Below are 19,780 nucleotides of genomic sequence, written 5' to 3'. Positions count from 1 at the left end.
GAAAAAACAGGGGTGTGGAGCTTTGAGGAATCAGAAGAGACTATTGGAAAGATGGGAAGGACAGGGGGTGGTAGATTAGGAAGGGGCGAGGAAAAGTGGAGCGGTGGGACACGTCTTCACGTCAATGACATGAAAATGTTTGTACTTTTAGACTCGTATTTGTTCTCCGAGTTGTCAGAAGAAGTAGTTCACCCATGGACTTTTCATACTCGCTTTTTTTCCCGTCACAAATAGTCAGAAGATTGTGCGAACTTGGCTTTCACACGTTTGTCCAGTCACAGAGAAATGGCTCCAATTCAAGAACAAATTGACCACTCAGTGCAGCTCAGTGGATGCCAGCCCCAACCGCAGCCATTAGTGTTTATGGAAGGCAAGAAGGTTGTAGAAACATCAGATTGAAGAGCTTGCTGGAATGATTACTCAGGGAATGGAGGAGAAACAAGACCTGGACCAGGCTCTAAAACGTAACCTTGATCCTAACCCCAAAGTGCTAATTCGGATAACCTGGGTCACTGATCTCGTGACTGAGGTATTACCGTATGGAAAACACAGAAGGGCATAAACGATGAAATAAAATGGACTCGACAGAGCATGTTCTCACACCTCAAGCGAAGGGCAGTCCTCGTCTATCCTTGTGAAGCTCTGTGCCAAAGGCAGCAGATGGCTGTGGTGTGCCCACAATAGGTGAGGGGTCTGGGGCTTGGAAGAGCTCTAGTCAGCACTCCCATATCCCTCCTGTGCTTCCCACCTGGGGGTTAAGAAGGGTTAAAATTAATCCACTCCCGCTGTGTGTGTGAGTGTGCGAACCTTCGAACACAGTTAGTCTAGACTGTTTCCCAGCCACTGGTAAGCTGTATTTTTTTCCTCTGACAGAGGGAGATTAATGGGACATATCAGGCTGAAAGGATACGGAGTAACCAGTATACACCAGTTCAGTTAAATGCAATTAAATGCCATATGTTTTTAAGTATGGTAATTTTACACAAATTTACAGATGCATTGCTTACTTTTCTCTGAGCATGCTGAAAATCATCCGATTCTGGTCTCTCGTCAGCTGACCAGTGTATCTGTACTTAGTTATTTTTAAAGTTTTAGGTCTGTGAAGGTTCTGTCATCGTAGTCTGAGGAGCTTGGAAAGAAAAGCATCTGGACTTCTTTAAGTTGCTTGAAGACGTTTCACCTCTCATCTGAGAAGCTTCTTCAGTTCTAAGGTCAAATGGTGGGGAGTCCCAGATTTAAGCCCTATGAGAGTGTCCCCCCCCAAAAGAGCCAAGGTGTGAGAACGGGTGTGGGTCACAATCAGCCAAGGTTTCGGGTGAACTCATTTTGAAACCTAGCCCCACCCTATCATGTGATTTCCTGAGGCCAGAAGGCCCGGGATGATCTGGGACTCTCCACCATTTGACCTTTGAGCTGAAGAAGCTTCTAGGATGAGAGGTGAAACGTCTTCAAGCAACTTAAAGAAGTCCAGACGCTTTTTCTTCCAAGCTCCTTAGACTTTAAAATTTTAGCTGCTGGTTCAGTTGGATTTTTTCAAAATGTTGCTGCCCCTCCCTGAGGCGGGTTCTGGTGGAGGTTCTTCCTGTTGAATGGGAGTTTTTGCTTCCCACTGTTGCCAAATGCTTGCTCACAGACAGTCATCTGATTGTTGGGCTTTTCTCAGTTTTACTGTAAGGCCTCTACCTTACAATATAAATTGCCTTGAAAGAAATATTGTTGTGACAAAACTAAATTTACTGTAATATAATTTAGTCAAAAGAAGAGTTCCTGGTTCAAAACACAAACTGTTTTGATCACGGTGGCCATGCTGAGTTTTCTTTTACTGCTTCTTTTATTCATAAATAAAGAAACAGTAAGCTTATAGGCAGGATGGTGTTCACCATCATGAAGTATAATATATGTCCTTGTTGATAATTAGTGAAAGCAACATGCTAATTTTGTAGCAATTCAGAGGAAAATTGGATGCAAACTCTGGAGTAAAAAGTTTTAATATCTAAGTCTTTAATTGAGGATAAGGTCTTAGACATGCAGGAGGTCAGAACAATCAACTAAGAACACGGAGAAAAAACTACAAATATTGCATGACAGTCAGGGATTACATCATAAAACAAGAAATGACAGGAATTGAACCCATAGTCCAAAAGCATTTTCCAAAAGCATTTTTACATTGTTGCTGTTAGCATGTTAGCACAGAGGAGTCGTTTTAGTATTTTGCACTGGTTTTTTTAAACATAATCTTCCTCGTATGGATTTGTTTATTATCTTTCAGTGCAAGCCTCTCGTACATCTCACTTAGATGTGGATTTTTTGCTGCTATTTTTAGCTATTGAGTCATCAATCATCTGGTTACTCATAAAAAGAAACCAAGCATTCCCATTGGGCTGCTGTCAAACCCTGCAGCTCTCTATTTTCTGTGTGGATTTAATTTTTTTTTCTTTTGCATAAAGCTTTACAGGCTGCATTGAGTTTCGCACCTCTGCACCCCTCCTCCCCAGGCCTGTGGAATCAATTTAAAACTCATTGTATGAGTTAGGGCTTCAGTAATCCAAATGCATCAGGCGCTTTCTCTGTGTCTGTGAAAAGTGGAGTTTTTGGAGGCATGAGATTTCGACGTGACGACCAGCAGCAGGTAGTTTCATCGTGACAAACTGGTCTAAGGAATGAATCTGACAGGTAATAGGAGTGAGATACAACACAGCCCTCTGGAGGAAGGTGTGTGTGTGGACAGTCGTGTGTGTATGCGTGGGTGTGTACAGATGTGTTTGTAGAGTAATATTCTCTATCCCTCAATAGCTTTTAGAGAGAAGATCCGCGCCAAACAAACGTAAACCCCAGCTTCCTGCGTTACGCTCTACACACAGGGGAGCATTTTTTCGTTTAACCTCCGTGTCTGACGTTTCTCTTTCTCTCTTTCTTCCTACCTCTCAATTGTCCAGACGCCCCGGTGGCAGAGCTGCACGACCTGTTCTGTAAGAAGCTGCAGCAGTGCTGCGTGCTGTTTGATTTCCTGGACTGCGTGGCTGACCTGAAAGGGAAGGAGATCAAACGTGCGGCGCTCAACGAGCTGGTGGAGAGCGTGGCCACGAGCAGAGGAGTCCTCATAGAGCCTCTCTACCCGGAGGCTATAAAGATGGTACAGTAGGAGGGGAGGTTAGGGGTTAAAATGATGCACCAGTGCAAACAATTCCAGCCCAAAGATAAAGATCATAGCTCATAGATAACTGAAAGGATGCACAAATGTTCCTCTAATTTTTATTCGTTGTGAAACATGGTTACTGTTTCTCTTTGATCTTATAAAAATCCCTTAAAACAAGGGTGACGTTAAGACATCACCTCGTACATAGTACTTAATTTAAAGCACTCCGAGTACAGTTAAATATTGAACAGCATTAATGTGGCACGCCCCTTTTGCTTACTGGTTAATTGTGCAGTGACGCAGACAGAAATCAGCACTGTGTATATGCAGCTCTGCACAATGAAGAGATGTAGGAACACAAAGACACCAGGGAATTTATTTATTTCCCATTTCCAGCATAACAACAGATGTGTACAGATATCAGCATAAAATATATATAACATCATTTACATACAGCAGTGAATGATTTAGCTCTTGAAACATCATTAGTGGAGACAAGTGGTTGGGTAGCAGCGTAACTAGTATAACTGTTATTCTGCTAGTTATTTAATCCCCTTGTTTATTCTAGCTGGCGTTTATGTGTGAAAATACTTAACAGTAAATGTGGGCTTGGAGGATACATTATCTAATGTAAAGGTTCTTTCTTTTGCCAAAAAAAATACTGGTAGCTCTCTTAGACTTGCAACACACTGGCAGAAATCCTGGTTCCAGTGGTAAATGTTCATGTTAAGCATGAGGATAGCATGTATACAAATCCCTGTGAGCTTGAAGCTCAGGTTTTAGATGCTCTGGCGCTGTGGCTATGCCCACAAAAAATAAAAGCTCCAAACATCTGTGAAAATCTTGTGCTTCTGAGGGGCAGTCAATCAGAAGAAAGCTGGGAGAAAGGACCTAAAACAGCCTGTTTCGGACGAAGTATGAACTGAGGGGCTGGACTGAGGCACAGGCGATGATAAAGAAAACAATGTGATTAATACAAAGTTACAGTAGTACAGTTTAAGAATAGAGAGGTGGAAAATTAGTGCACTTTAAAAAGCACTAAAACAGTAATGGAAGGGTTGAAAAAGAGACCTCAGGTGCAAGGCAATATTCTCCAATATTCACTATCCAAAAACCAAACCAGGAATATTTTGGGAATGGACAGTGACAAACAGTGGTGGGTGGACGAATGAATCGATAGCCTGATACCTGAAGGGAGAAGAGATCTAGAAGGCCGGAAAGACATTTTCACCTGTGAGTCAGTCCCTGTCAAACACCTGGATGCCCATCCCAAGCTGTGGGGGAAATAAAGAGAAGCTAGTCAGTGTGGTATCCAATGGAGGATCTCCGGTGGAGTTACCATGGGAGATAAACAAAGGTGATGAGCAAGGATAGATAGATAAATAAAAAGAGAGGATAGGAGAGAAGAGTAGAATGCTTACAAAGGTGCTAAAGAGCAATCGGCTGCACAGATGGTGTGAGAGAGAGTGTGAGAGATAGGGATGGAAAAGAAAGGAAGAAAGAGTGGAGTGAAAGTGTGGACTCCGGAGATCCCAGAGGATAAAGGGAGGAGGAGAGAAAGGAGGGTCTGAAACAGGAAAAGAAAGCCAGCAGTAGATAGAGGTGCTATACCCAGAGGATGCGAAAATGCTGATAGGACAGAGGATGGGGTGGAAGGAAAGTGAATGAACTTAAAAAAAGCTTAGAAATCAAACTCTTAAAGCCAAGTGCAGCATTATGGAATTAAAGCAGCGTAGGAGAAACATGCCAAGAAAAAAAAGCGAGGCTACGTTTGCTACGCTTTGCAAACCTAAGAGTCTTAAGTCGAGCTAGAATCTCTTTGATGCTCTGTTATTACCCACTGGTATTGAGTTAAAGGTTAAAGTCATGCTAACGTCCTCACAGTGATGTCAACATGTATGCATCATGGAAATAATGCGATTGCCAAGAAAGAAAGTCGGTTCATTTATGCACTCGTGACTTTTTTGTTTCTCTTTTCCTATAAATAACTGCGTCATTGTGCTGTGGCATGGAGCAGATCAGCACTGATGAGGTGTTACTGCTGCTTTGATAGTGACCTTTAGCTCATCTGCATTTTTGGTCCTCTTGACAATACCCCATAGGTTCTCTGTGGGGTTAAGGAGTGGGCTCGCCAATCAAGCTCAGTAATAACAGACGCGGTAAACCATTAGTAGTAGTTAAGTACTGTGGTCAGCAGAAGGAAGCATGAAGTGCTCTGGAACCTCCTGGTAGATGCTGTGTTGACTTTGGACTTGTAAAAAACAAAAACGCCACCATCACCAATATCAGCAGATGACACGACAGCCTAAATCATCACAGACTGTGGAAACTTCACACTGGACTTCTAACACCTTGGATTCTGAGCCTCTCCACTCTTCCTCCAGACTCTAGGATGCTGATTTCCAACTAAAATACAGTGTGTAATGCAGCAGTCCAGTTCTTTTTCTCTTTAGTCCACACAAGACGCTTCTGATGATGTCTCTGGTTCTGCTTTCCTGAAGACATCTATGCGTGCTCACTCTTTATGCGTCAGTCCTCTCCTCATGAATCTCTCAAGTTCTTCTGTAGAGTTTTCTTGACAATCCTCTCAAAGCTGAGGTCACCGTTGTTGCTTGCAGACCTTTTTCTATCACACTGTCCTTCTCTATAAGTCAACTTTCCATGAATATTCTTCGATACAGCACTCTGAGCAACAGTCCTGTTACCGATCATCATCTATGGGTTTCCCTCTGTTGATGATCAACATCTGGACAGCTGTCGAACCAGCAGTGCACCGAATGATTGTGACTGTGTGTGCTCACTCAAATAAAAAGTGTTTATGCTGTTTAAATAGTAATTTAATCAAGCTTAAAATGAAATGTGCAAATTTAAGATACTTTGATGTTCTGGAACTCTTTGATAGTCAAAGTTCTGGAGATGCACAGTAGGAAAAGTTGCAGCAGATAAACAATCTTAAAGATAGTGAGATGGAAAAATGAACAGGTTAGATGATTTGGGCCTATCCAAGATTCACACAGAGCTTTAAAATGAGCAAGTAACGACAGGGTGAGTTAAACCTTCAGCTATTCATCCTGTGCACGCCATCAAGTGTGACCAGCAGTAGTGGAAGTTGCTTGGAAACTGATAACATAAACCACAGAAAGACGTTTTTCCCTCATCCCAAAACGTCTTCACGCTTGCTAAGTAGATGTCGTTTGATATAAAAGATTATCGCAGACACCCACCAAACACAACAGCTTTACTCCTGGAAACGTTCCATCGGAAGGAGAATTGTTTCATTGTTGCGGCGACTTTTCCGCGAGTTAAAGTGACACAAACGTCCTCAAACTGCAGGTGATTACTGAAGGTAACAAGGCTGCCACGTCCATTATGGGATAGAGTATTAAAAACTATTCATCGCCTGCTTTCATCTCTGAATTATTGCACATTATATCCACAATTGGCGAGAATGTTATTTATTCTTCACTAATCTCTTTTTCCTCTTCCTCCTCCCTTTGCATTTTCATCTTTTCTACTTCCTGTCTCTCTACTTCACACTACCTCCTTCTCCTTGCCTGCGTTTATGATTTTTTTTTCCAGATCTCTGTAAATATCTTCAGGACTCTCCCACCCAGCGAGAATCCAGAGTTTGACCCCGAGGAAGATGAGCCGACACTGGAAGCCTCCTGGCCACACCTGCAGGTACACACCATACATCCGTGTGACATGCAAAGTCACGTGTTGCTGGAGATTTACAAGACTTCATCTAAGTTAACATGAAGGTGTAATGGAAGAAAAAGCACAGTTCAGGCAAAATATGCCTTTAGCACTGTTAATTCTCTCACAGTGGGGTTAAATTGCTTTTAATGCTGTGTTGAGTGTTTACCTGAGGGGGGATCATGTAGATCATTTAAATGTTGGCTCAAGTTTTATGCCAACACATTATGAGTTTAGCCAGCATCAATTACAAATGCAAATCCTGCAAAAAACCCCACAAATCCTGCATAGACTCGATCTTTACCCAGATGACATTTAGACATGATGTACAGTCACTTTACAGCATCTTCAGGAAGAGATGAGTCAAAATGCTTGTGTGGCGTGTGTGTCTTTGAAAGAATAGTTTGACATTTTGGATGCCACACTATCCACTGAAGATAAAAACACAGACACGCCAAATGTTGTGTAATGTTGTGGTGTTTGTTCCTCTTTCAGCTGGTGTATGAGTTCTTTCTGCGTTTCCTGGAGAGCCCGGACTTCCAGCCCTCCATGGCCAAACGCTACGTGGACCAGAAGTTTGTCTTGCAGGTAATCATTTCCTCTTCGTCTCCTGGAAAGATGCAAATTCAAAGTTTTGAGATACTCCTGCTTGATAAAAGTGAAGGTATAAATAAATGAAGCACTTCTCTTAAACATGCAGCTGTACTTCTCAAATGTCATCAACTATGACCTCTCAGTGCATGTATTAAAAATGGACTTTTTTTATGTTTAATGTGTTGTTAACTGTTATTGTAATATTCATCCTGCTGCATTTGGTACAAATGTTTGATTTTTCTCCAGAAGCTGAAGTTTGAGAGACTAATTGTAAGAGTGAGGAGGTCAAAAATAGAGTGCAGTACTCACAGGTGCAGACTTTCATTCATAGCAAATGTGTGTGTGTGTGTGTGTGTGTGCGCGCGCGTGTGTGTGTGCGCGTGTGTGTGTGTGTGTAGCTCCTGGAGTTGTTTGACAGCGAGGACCCGAGGGAGCGGGAGTACCTAAAGACCATCCTGCACCGCGTCTATGGAAAACTGCTGGGCCTCCGAGCCTACATCCGCAAACAGATCAACAACATCTTCCTCAGGTACAAGCTACACCAAACCTCCACCCAACCCATGCTCATGATTTAAAAACGAATAATTAAACATCACATGACAGTCAAAGACGATGAGCAGGAAGGGGAGCAGGCTCAGAAACCACGTTTTGCCCATCTATCCTGCATAAATGATAATTATGCTACAGCCACAAAATGACCTCAGAGTTAGTACTTTAAACCAGCGTGCACCTTGTGAGAATACTTGTTAAATGCTGGCTCTCTTTGTATCTCTAATTGAGGTTATAGCCTGAGCTCCAAAGGAGCTATTGCTCTTCTGCAAGAACAAAATTGGTTTATTGGTTTAGCTCTACTTTGCCAAGCCCTTACAGGGGTTTGAATGCAGTGTTAATTCAGAAAGAAACGAAAAGATCTTTTGGATCCTGCAGCAGTTCCTCAATTGTAGTGTCTGCTTAGCATTTTTGTTGTACTAGAACTTTTAGTTTATAAAGGAGATTATTAAGAGTGAAAAACAGGACCGTTAATGTAACTAGTGTTGTAGCAAAAAGTTAAAATCTAGCTTTAATCTTTAATCAGTTGTATTCTTTCTCCTACAAACACAACATGAATGTGTTCAGCTCACTGAATGTTCATCCTACATGTGTCCTAAATCACTGATTGATCAATCAGTCGTGAAATGATTATAGAAGATTATATTGGTTCAAAATTGACAAAAAGATGTAAAACTTGGAAACTGTGATTCTTACAAGTGTGATGTTGATTGTCGACACATAGAAAGTACTGTGTAAACATTTAAAACATCACGTCACACATGACCTCTCTGAACTCTCCTTCAAGGTCGATCGATTGATCTGAAAGTCAAAGCGATAATAACGCTCCACAGAGCTATTTAAAAATATGTTTCTTATTACCATTGTTTGTACTGTACTCATATAGGTATACAGGAAATGATATGTGGTCATTCTAAACAGTACATTACTTCAAGGTCAAACTTTCATAGAATGTCTTTTACCATTAAAACTATGTTTTAAATTCTACTGCCTTTGTTTGTGTTGGTAACATTTGATACTGAATGATACTGTTATATGAGCCTTTCTTTCAAGATTCCCCAAGATGGTTTTTTAAGACAGTATAAATATAATAATCTTTAATTATAAAATGTAACTATAACAAAAACATTATTATATTCAAAATTATTTGAAGTATTTTCATGTCTTTTGTCTTGTGTCCCTCAAATCTAACCGGTCGTGGCAGATGGCTGGTTGTGCCAAAGGCTTCTTCCTGTGGGAGTTTGTCATTCCCACTGTCACCAAGTGCTTGCTCATACTGGGTTGTCTAGGGTTTTTTCTGTATCATTGTAGGGTCTTTACCTTACAATATAAAGTGCTTTGAGGTGACTGCTGTTGTGATTTTGCGCGATATAAATAAAATAAAATAAAATTGAATTGAATATATTAAAATAGGTTTAACAGGGCAAATAAGAAAAGCCTGCACTTTGCTGTTCCTTTTGCTACACTACAAACTTTTTAAAGTACGTTAAAAACTATGTTAAAAGCGAACAAAGAAAACAAAATGCAATACTTTTCTTTTAAATAGTGATACTGCCCAGAGAGTGAGCTGCCTCAGTGAAGGCGCTTCTTGCTTTTCATTTTTTCCTTTTGCTGAATGTAGTTTCAGCTAAAATGTGTATAAACTTCACTGGGACTGTGAATGTCACAGAGGTGTGCTTCAGACATGGTTTGATAGGAAGTTTGTGAATACTAGCAACTTTCATGCACGCACATGTCATTTTACAGGAAGATAAAACTGTTCATTTAATGTTTATCTAATTCCTGTTTTTAGTGTTGTTTAACTATCAGTTGTAGCTTGATTTAATAGTGCTTTTGCCTGTGTGTGTCCTGTCTCTGACCTTCAGGTTCATATATGAAACTGAGCACTTCAATGGAGTTGCGGAACTGTTGGAAATCCTCGGCAGGTTTGTCTGCAAAAGCACACGTTTGAACTATACATTGCTGCTGTGCTGCACACACACACACATATACTCTATACTTGCCAGCTGTTTCTGTTTATGAGACAGCCGGCACCAAAAACTGGTTACAAAGCACAGCCGCTGCTGCATCTGCACGGCACATAAAACAATATGCATTTTTATTTTTCCTTCTTTCTTATCAAGTAAAGACAACCCAGGGTGACGGCAAGGGAAATGAGGGTAAGGAAGGGAGGGCAATGAGTAAAGGGGTGAGGTGGGCGATGGTGCAGGAAGGAGAGAAGCAGGAGGAGGTGGGGGTTAAAGATATAAACGAAATATGACTCACAGGTTTGTTTAATTTCTTGCCTTCTTTTGTGAGGGAAAATATGAGGGAGCCAGAAATGAAGAGGCAGCAAAGAAGAAAGGCAAACTGATAAACAAACACGCGTTTCTTATGTTGATCCTCACATGTAAACAACCAGGAGCAAGAATGGACGAATCCGTGAAATGTGCATGCTGTCATTGTGAGATATAAAAAACTACTATCAACACCGTGTCTTCATGGTAGCTGCTGAGCTGGTGGTTAGCCTAGCATATCAGACTAGGTTAAAGAGAAAGCGATAGCCTGGCTCTGTCCAAGATGGGGAAAAAAAGCCTCTTTATCAACACCTGTGGGCCCGTTATGGTTACATTTGATATTCTAAGCAATAATATTTAGCAATAGACTTTATTTCCTAAGGAAGCTAAGGTCAAGCGACATCTGCCAAAGGGACAAAGTGTCATACAGGGGTGGCCAGTGCTCTGTTTTTGCTGTGGTCTGCTGGTGCGGACACCTTTCCCCTGTGACAGGGTCAGAGTAGACAAACTTATCGAGAAAGCCGGCTCAGTGGTCGGTTCTGATCTTGAGACAGTCCAGCAGGTGGCCATGAGAAGAATGCTCTTGAATCAGTTATGATCAACACCAACTCCATGCGCTGGTAGTTATAGAGTAATAGCACAGTAGCACCTCCTGTCAAAGACTGATTGCACCAAGGTGCAAGACTGAGTACCTCTGGAGGTCCTTTATACCAGCTCCTGTAAGACTGTTCAGTGTACAATAATAATAATAATAATAATAGCAATAATAATAGTAATAATATTTTATCCACATGTTTGCATATTTGCAGATATTAGTTATAGCTGTTTTATTTATTTGTATACATCTATTTATTGCTCTGTTGTTAATTAGCTGAAGGGGTTGTAATTTTAGAATTAGCACCAAAGAAAGAGCTACTGTTAGTATTGTTGGCTAGCAGCAAATAAAAAATTTCCAGTCATATTGCTCATATTGCTTTCACTCAGAAACAACTAAATTTATCATCTGCAGGAGACAGAAAATAGTTCTGGATTTAAGTAGATGTACTGCTTCCAGTAGATTAGCTTAGATGCTTAGTAGCTTAGATGAGTATTTAGCATTATATCAATTTTGCACTGATGAGGATTAGGGCCACTGCAAAAAAATTATTTGGGGGAATTCTGACCTTAATCCTCTTCTGTAGCCATGAAAGCCATTTTAAAACAGAACAGACTCCAGAGAAAAGTCCGAATTAAGTTAGCTTAATGTTTTTAGCTCATCCAGCTAAAGTACAGATGAGCTAATGTGATGGCGAGGCGCCCATCTGTCTGCAGTGCAAAAGAACGGCATCCTTGCAAACATCCATCGCATAATGAGTCTTTACCCAAACTGTGGTGAAGTAACCTGTGAGCTGCAATGCTGCTGATGTCAGCTGATGCTGTCTTATAATCTAAAGCTACATAACAACCTAGCTTTTTAGCAGGCTATATAGCGGTAGCCTAATGGTCTTGTTATGCTAACAAGGGCACTCTAGTAAGTCTAAGGCAGAGAAACCCACAAAGGCACAAGTTTAAAGTCACAGACAGGGAGTAAAAGATGCACATTAGCTTCTTGATGTTGGGTAGTGAAGTCTCGCTGTGAAGCTGCATCCCTGTTTTAAGTTTGTAGCCAGAGCAGATAAACAGATGTGCTAATGATAACTTAGAAGTGGAAAGACTAAGACAATAAACCAAAGAAGGAATAAGCAATAAGAACGCAAACAAATCAGTATCAGAAATAATAAATATTAATTCCTCTCAGGGGACTTTTGGCTAATGGAGTCTAGGCTCTGCCCTGTGTGTTTGTCTTTCCTTGTCTGATGTTATACTTAGAAAGGAGTTAAAAAGAAGGATGTATCCAGACTGAGAGTGTTTTTTCCTGCCATAAGAGACCAACAGTAACTTTTCAGCCTTTAACAATAGTGAGGCGATCTCGGAAACAAGTGGCGGCTTGAGGAGGTTACTCTGGAGAAAGAGGAAGGAAGGCGAGGGAGAGGACGAGTCCAAGGTGAGGGAAAAAGGAGGAGGAATGGAGGGATAGATGGAGCCGGAGAGGGGACGAGTGAGTGAACAGTGAGTCAGAAGTGGAGGAAGGAGGGAGGGGAGGGAGCAGGAGAGGAGAGAGAGGTTTGTATTCATGTTGGTGGTAACAGAGGTATTTATAGCTCCTCCCACACATGGAGAGTGCAGGAGAGAGATGGGTGAGAGAGGATGCGGTGCACAGATAGAGGAGACGGGGAGGCGTTCAGAAAGAGGGTGAGAGAGGAAGCAGAGAGACAGATTAGAGGAACAGCAGGAGGGAGATATTACTGAAGGACTCCTCTGTTAAACTGACAACAGCGCTATTAGAAATGAAGACAGACGGACGGACTGATGCAGACAAACACATGAATCGCCCGTGAAAAGAACTGACAGGCGGCCCGTTTTACAGCTAAATGAGCGTCGCGCTTTCCAAGTTTAGTTCCCACTCTTCTGCTGCTCATACTTTTCTCTCTGTGGGCAGCCGGTGCAGCTGTGAACAGAGCAGACCACGCGCTTGTCCAGTCATTCGGAAACGGACACAGTACGAAAATAGAGTCTGAGAGCACAGATGAATGCACAGGCGTACACATGTGTGAGTCAGAGGAGGGTTTTTCTTTTTCTTTTTTGAAGCAACACATGATGTTGTGGTGTAAATAAATATCACCATTCGCACCATTCATTGGTTGAAACGTGTTCGTTAGAAGATCGCATTTGGTAACAGGTGACCGGGATGTTTTTGGACAGGTGGCCTTAAAGTTGGAGGGTTGTGGTGCTGATTTTTAAACAGGATGACTTAAGTAAAAGGCGTACACGTGCTTTTTGTCATTAAAAAATGCCCCCCACATGCCCCCGAGGAACGACGGTCACTTTTAACTGTCTTCTCATCTCCTCTGTTCCAGCATCATAAACGGCTTCGCCCTGCCGCTGAAGTCTGAACATAAGCAGTTCCTGGTTCGGGTCCTCATCCCGCTACACACGGCAAAGTCCCTTTCCATCTTCCACGCGCAGGTCGGTGACTATCCTACCCTCACTACCAATTTATATTTGTGCTTTAAGGTTAGACTCTTTAACAAAGCTTAGCCCTGCCGTCAGCTACTTTTGATTTTGTGTAGCATGGGAAACAGTTTTTGACACCCATTTATGTTGATGCAACACCACGAATGCAGTCACATTTTTTGATGTTGTTTGATGCCCTAAATACATCCGAATGAAGAGGAGAGATGCAGTATGTGTTTGAATGACTGATGTTCCTTGCAGCCGTACTTTCCTGTGTCCTCATGTGGCTTTGGAAGCCAGCGCTGGTGTACTTTGCTTGTATTTGTTACATTTTCAAGCAAAAATACCTGCCTTCACTCAGTTTCAGTCCATTTTAGGGGATTCTTTAGGTACTTTGTTACTATAATATACTGGAATATTTATAATTAGAGCTATTTGTATTTAGTAGAGCTATTTTGTTATATTTTGTAACTTCTTAATATATTGTATTAATTAATTTAGTTTAGTTAGTTATTGTTCTTACTGTCTTGGAGCAAATGTGACCAGATGTGGTACTCTGATTCTGATTCTGGTACCAGCAGCCCTTCGTAAAACACATAATTTGCTCCCATTTCTTGAGCTGAATCTATGGAAGCTCACACAGATAACCCAGTTTGACATGAAAAAAATAGTATTTTTGCACCATCAAGGTGATTCCCGAAGAGTATATCTTGGCCTGTCCTTAATAAAATTGAGGAAGTAGATAAGTCGTGGGGAAAAGAAGAAGTGGCAGGCCTGAAAACTATTTATAGTAGATGAGCAGTGTATAAAATTCATGTCTTAAGATAAAATTAGCAAAAAAGCAAAGACCTCACACAGGACCTGAGAGATATAGCTATCTGTAAAACATGATGGAGGCTCTGTCGTGGTTTGGGGCTGCATTTAAGTCAGGAGTATTGGAAAACTTGTCAAAACTGATCAAATTATGAACATAGAAAAGTTCTGTCAGATTTAGAGGCACCAAGCAATATCATCTGGAAAGTGTGTGATTGAAAAAGACTTCATTATTCAGCCTGACAGTGATCTCAAACAAACTCCCCATGCAGTGAAAAAACCTACTTGGATAGAAAAAACACAGTAATAATACATTTTATTTAATAAAGCACCTTTCAAAACACTCATGGACACTGTACACAGCAGAATAGAGACAAGCAACAACAACAACAAACATAACAATTTACAAATTTATAAGGATAAAACATAGAGCAAATAAATAAAATAAATTAAAATAGCAGGATGGAAAGGCTAGAATAGGCTTTTGTGAACAGGTGAGTTTTGAGTCTGGCCTTAAAAAGAGAAAAGGAAGTGATGTTTCTTATCTCAGGAGGAAGCGAGTTCCAAAGTCGGGGGGCAGAGCAACAGAAAGCCCTGCGCCCCATGGTGGCTAGCTGAGGGGAAGGGACGGAAAGAGAGACACCGAGCAGGAATGGTGATCTGAACCAGATCAGAGAGGTATGAAGGCGAGAGATGATGGATAGCCTTGAATGTATACAAAAGTATCTTGAAATTGATGCAGTATTTAACCGGAAGCCAATGAAGCTGCTGCAGCACACGGGTGATGTGGTGCATAGAAGGGGTCCTGGTGATGATACGGGCAGCAGAGTTCTGGGCACGTTGAAGCTTATGGAGAGATTTTTGACTAAGACCAAAAAGAAGAGAGTTGCAGTAATCGACCAGGCTATGAACAAGAATGGCAGTGACGTGTGGGGAGAGAAAAGGACGGAGACGACTGATGTTATGACTAGTGAAGCACCATCAGTCGTGGATTGGCCTCCCCAGAGCCCAGACCTCAACATAGAGGTGGGATCATCTTGACAGAGAACAGAACAGATCTTTCAGTCCCCTTCAAGAAGACTGGAGAATTATTCCTGAAGACTACTTAAAGAAATTATTAAAAGAAAGCTTACCTCACACGTAAGTGTTTAAGAATCAAGGTGGTCATACCAAATATTAACTTTTAAGCTTTTTAGAATTGCACAAACTCTGTTTTTGCCTGATATACTGCATTTCTTTCTAGTTGTGTTTCAACTGGTTTGAATAAAATAACATGTAAAAAATGAAGGGTAGCTCAAGACTTTTGCACAGTTTTATATTCATGTCTTTGTAAACCAAATCTATAAAAAAGATCTCCAGGTAGAAGCAAGCTTGTTGCTTTTATTCTTGACAGACACTTTAATCAGCTGTCCTAAACTCTAGCTGTCACCATGACCAAAATCTCTTTGTAATTGTCTGATTGGTCTCCTGCACTTAAAAACATCTAAACAAACATCTGGCTTGAATATATGTATGAACCCAAGAAGAAGTAAGTGAGCTTAATGTGTCTAAAATTGTTCCTGGTAATACTGGTAGTTAAACATTTTAGCAATGTGTCAAATCTACCACTAGGAGGCAGGGTTGAGTCACAGATAGTGCCGCTGAGAGACGCACTCACATCTGAGTTACGTTCGTGTGTGAGTGCCTTTGATTTTTTTTTTTTTTTTTTGGTGTTTGTGTACGAGTATGTGTGTCTGGGTTATTATAATACTTGGTGACACAGATGGCTGCCAGTCTATTGTGTTTGTGCACGCCTGTGCATTTTATTTGTGCCATACTTTGTTTGCTTATGCAGAAGATACAGTTTGTTCCCCACAAAATGTGTGTCTGTGTGTATTCTGGGTCTCAGCATCACTGTGCCCTACATTTCTCCCCATCTCTCCTCTCCCTGTGGTTCACACACATAAATTATTCACACGCTCACACGCACTCGGTTTGACAGGGTCACGGGAGAAGCATGGTCTTGTGGATGGCAGTTTTGTACTCAGTAGGTGTGGCTGTTCAGGACTGACCTAGTTCTGGATGCCAATATCAAAATATGATATCACAGCAAACTGTTTAAACATCTTAGAAGATGAGCACTGAAATACATTTGAATGTATTGATATCACTGACTTAGAGTATGTGGCCCCAGTGTGGGTTCAGTAAACCTAATCATCTATTCAGCCATCCATTTTCCTAACAGCTTCTCTCACTTAGGGTTACAGGGGGCTGGGCTGGAGTCTCTCGAAACTATCATAGGGAGTGGAAGCAGGTTACACTCTGGAGGTCACCAGCCCATCGTGTGGCTAGCACAGACAGACAGATAACCACAACCTCACATTCACACCTACGGCCAGTTTAAAATCACAGATTAAACTGAGCTACACGTCTTTGGCTGTCCGATGAAAATAACACAAGTAACATCAGTAACATGTCCACATTGTCTCACACAAACATGTTTCATTAAATGCAGATATATTTGCTTCAACATAAATTAAACACAACATTGCTAAACAATTTTTCACTTTTTTGGCTGCTGCAAGCTTCTTAAAACAACAATGGATTGTGTTTCAGGAGTAGATATAAACTCATATACAGCAACAGTAACTTCCAGGGTGGCAAGTGTTTATGATCGGCATCTGATTATAAAATGGGGAACCAAGGGATGCAGTACGGGGGCTTTTTTATTATTTACTTGTGCATTGGCAAAATTATTCATGAACACAAATGGAGTTCTCTGCTCTCCTAACCCCTTACCCATTGCCAGTCATTAACTGTGTCACCAGTGTAATTAAAAAGTGTGTTGGTTTTCCTGAGCGATTTATGGCTGTTATTCTCGGTTGCAGGTCCATGGACTACTGTTTGCCGCTCAGATTTTAAAAACACACATATTTTCATTTCCTAAGCATATAGTTAGGCTTTGAGCAGTTACTGTGGGTACTGAAGTGTGAGGTGTACTGAAGTGACTGAAGTCTATCATTATTATGAAAGTAATAATTTTATTTTTATGAACCAAGCAGTCCTTCTTGGATGGTCTCATTCCTCTGATTTCAGTATTTTTATGTTCTTTAATTCCAAAGTGTGGAAACAGTATAGAGACACTACAAAGATGATTTGGTCATAGGCTATATTTAGCTGTAATATTTGTATCCCAATACTGTATTTAAAGAGCAATAAAATGATATGCTATAAGTTAATTCTCACATGTGCAACCAGAAAAAGTTTTAGGCCTCTTAGCTTGACATGTTCCAGTCATTGCTAACTGGACACAGGCATGCGCATGAAATAGACAGATTTCAGTGGAATCAGGGGCAAGCAGAGCTGCTTTAGAGACACTAGCCAACTGTGGCCAGAAGATGGCAGTAATTTAAAAGATGGTGCAAACAGGCAATGAAGAAGCTTATAGAACAGATTGTTTGAGATGCAAGGACAGAGATAGCACTCACTTGGGTTTTAATTAATGTCTTTTGCTAGGTTATTTTGGGCAAGCAGGGCTTGCCTTGCATTTCCTGACAGAATATCAAGTAGAGCTTGCCAGAATGACTTCAGCTCCAAAAATAGAGCTTAATTTGACCCGTCACCCTGACAAATCAATATCAGTAAAATCTTTACAAAGGTCCACAGAAGTCTACTACATAATCCCTGCCTAACAATGACCTCATGCAACCGCAAACCTTGACTTGACAGCAGAATCCAATGTCATATTTACCCCAAGTTTCTCAAATGCCTCACTAATGCTTTAAATAGTTTGCCCACTTTATTTTAATCCTCTTCTTTTCTCCTGCTTTCTTTACATTCCAGCTTTCAACACTCCCTTTTTTAGCCGCCGCTCCCTCTTACACTGTATTTTTGTAACCATGTTGTGCCACGGGTGAAGGAATAGGAAAGTCTTGGATGAAGGGAGAGAAGAAGATGAACAAGAAAGATAGCCAGTATGGAGAAAAAGGGAGATTAGACAGAAAAATCTGTAAGAGATGAAAGCTCAGACAGTGAGGCAGACAATGATGCTGCAGTTCAACGAGGTGGCAAAGGAAGGAACAACAAAGGAAAGAACTGTCCTACAAAAAGATCTAAAAACATCATCGATATATGACAGTATAAACCAAAAAACCTTTAATTGAGTCACTTTGGATCTAACTTATGAAGATAAAATGAACCACTAGTGTAATACTGGGAACCAGTCAAAGGACAGACGGAGGGGGAGAGACAAGAGGTCTAACCTCTATCTCACATTGCCCTTAAGGGACTTTGTGTGTGTGACATCACTCCTTCCGAAGTAAACACACGCACACACAGTCTCCGTCGCCACGGTGCCCACTCGCCACGGCAACCGGCCTGGGCGGAGGGGGCAACCGCAGAACACACATATGCAAACACACAAATGCACACACAATCTCAGAATAATAAGAAATGATTGCCGCTAATATACGAGGAGACAAAAGCTATGTAGTTGCAGACACACACTCACACGTACGCGCACTCGCGCACATTTGGAAAACTTGTCTTTCCGATCTTTAGCAGTGTGTAATCCTGAGGGATAAGTGCTAAATTCCCCATTGTCTCGTTGACAGCTCCAGAGAGAGAGAGAGTGCGTAGGTGTGAGTGTGACAGTTTGTGTGTGCTTAACCCTGTGTTCTCTGTCGTTACAGCTGGCCTACTGTGTGGTGCAGTTTATGGAGAAAGATGCCACAGTCACTGAATATGTAAGACTGCTTCTTCATTCGCTGTACTTATTCCAACACGTTTTATAAAGATTTTCTGTTTTTTCCTAAGAACTGAAAATATGGGAGAAAATAATGCATGTGAATAATCATAGAAGCTTCAAAGCTGTATGAATCAATACTTTAAGGTGAACAGTGGGTCATCTGACTATTTGTGAAGTGAGGAAACACAGCTGTAGAGATAAACTCACAAAAAGTAATTGGATGAATTGAATTGAATTTCATTCATAAAGCGCCAAAACAAAGTCGCCTCAAAACGTTCTTGATTGTAAAGTAAAGACCTGGCAAAAATACAACCTGATATCACCGCAAAGTGTGCCCATTTCACGCTTTTCCTCTCCAAAACGTGAAGGGAATACACACGCAGAAGTTGTGTTGTAAACACATATTAACTTAATCATTTCTGATTATTAAGAACCCTGGAATATACTCCATATGTTTTTTGATTTCTTGGCTTTAAAGATATTATCTCCCCCTGCTGGTACTGCAACATGGGTGCATGTCTATTTCACATTTTGGAGAGGCAAAATGTGCACACGGTTACACGTTTTGCTGATACTGGGTTGAATAATACAGAGAAAAGCCTAACAATCAGATGAGCCCCTATGAGCAAACACTTGGTGACAGTGGGAAGGAAAAGCTCCCTTTTAAGAGGAAGGAATCATCGGTAGAGGCAGGCTCAGCGAGGGGCAGCCATATGTTGTGAATTTCCTGAAACTAAGTCATTTGATCTTTTTCTGATTTGATTTTGGGGCCCACAACTTCATTATTTTGGTTTAGATATACTTCTGTTTACACTTTACAGGAAATTCAAAATGATTCTGAACATTTAGCTGCATGCCTTTTTAGTTTTACCCCCCGAAGAAACCAGTTTATTGTTTTTAAAAATCTTTCTCTTTTTTTGCCTTTTTAATAATAACGAAAATAACCCCATGTTCCCA

General features: G+C 41.1%; 1 protein-coding gene across 1 annotated transcript in view; it reads left to right on the top strand.

The window, feature by feature from the left end:
* Positions 1-19,780, top strand: part of ppp2r5b (protein phosphatase 2, regulatory subunit B', beta) — a 52,337-nt gene that overhangs the window by 24,059 nt on the left and 8,498 nt on the right. The window contains exons 2-8 of the mRNA XM_063470160.1: positions 2,937-3,133; positions 6,716-6,817; positions 7,328-7,420; positions 7,825-7,955; positions 9,841-9,900; positions 13,188-13,296; positions 18,768-18,821. Coding sequence (XP_063326230.1) covers positions 2,937-3,133; positions 6,716-6,817; positions 7,328-7,420; positions 7,825-7,955; positions 9,841-9,900; positions 13,188-13,296; positions 18,768-18,821 — 746 coding nt within the window. The remainder of the gene's footprint in view (positions 1-2,936; positions 3,134-6,715; positions 6,818-7,327; positions 7,421-7,824; positions 7,956-9,840; positions 9,901-13,187; positions 13,297-18,767; positions 18,822-19,780) is intronic.

Source organism: Pelmatolapia mariae, linkage group LG3_W (genome assembly GCF_036321145.2).
Source record: "Pelmatolapia mariae isolate MD_Pm_ZW linkage group LG3_W, Pm_UMD_F_2, whole genome shotgun sequence".
Classification (NCBI taxonomy): domain Eukaryota; kingdom Metazoa; phylum Chordata; class Actinopteri; order Cichliformes; family Cichlidae; genus Pelmatolapia; species Pelmatolapia mariae.
Note: the sequence above shows the minus strand (reverse complement) of the source record. Positions and strands in the feature narration are given on the sequence as shown.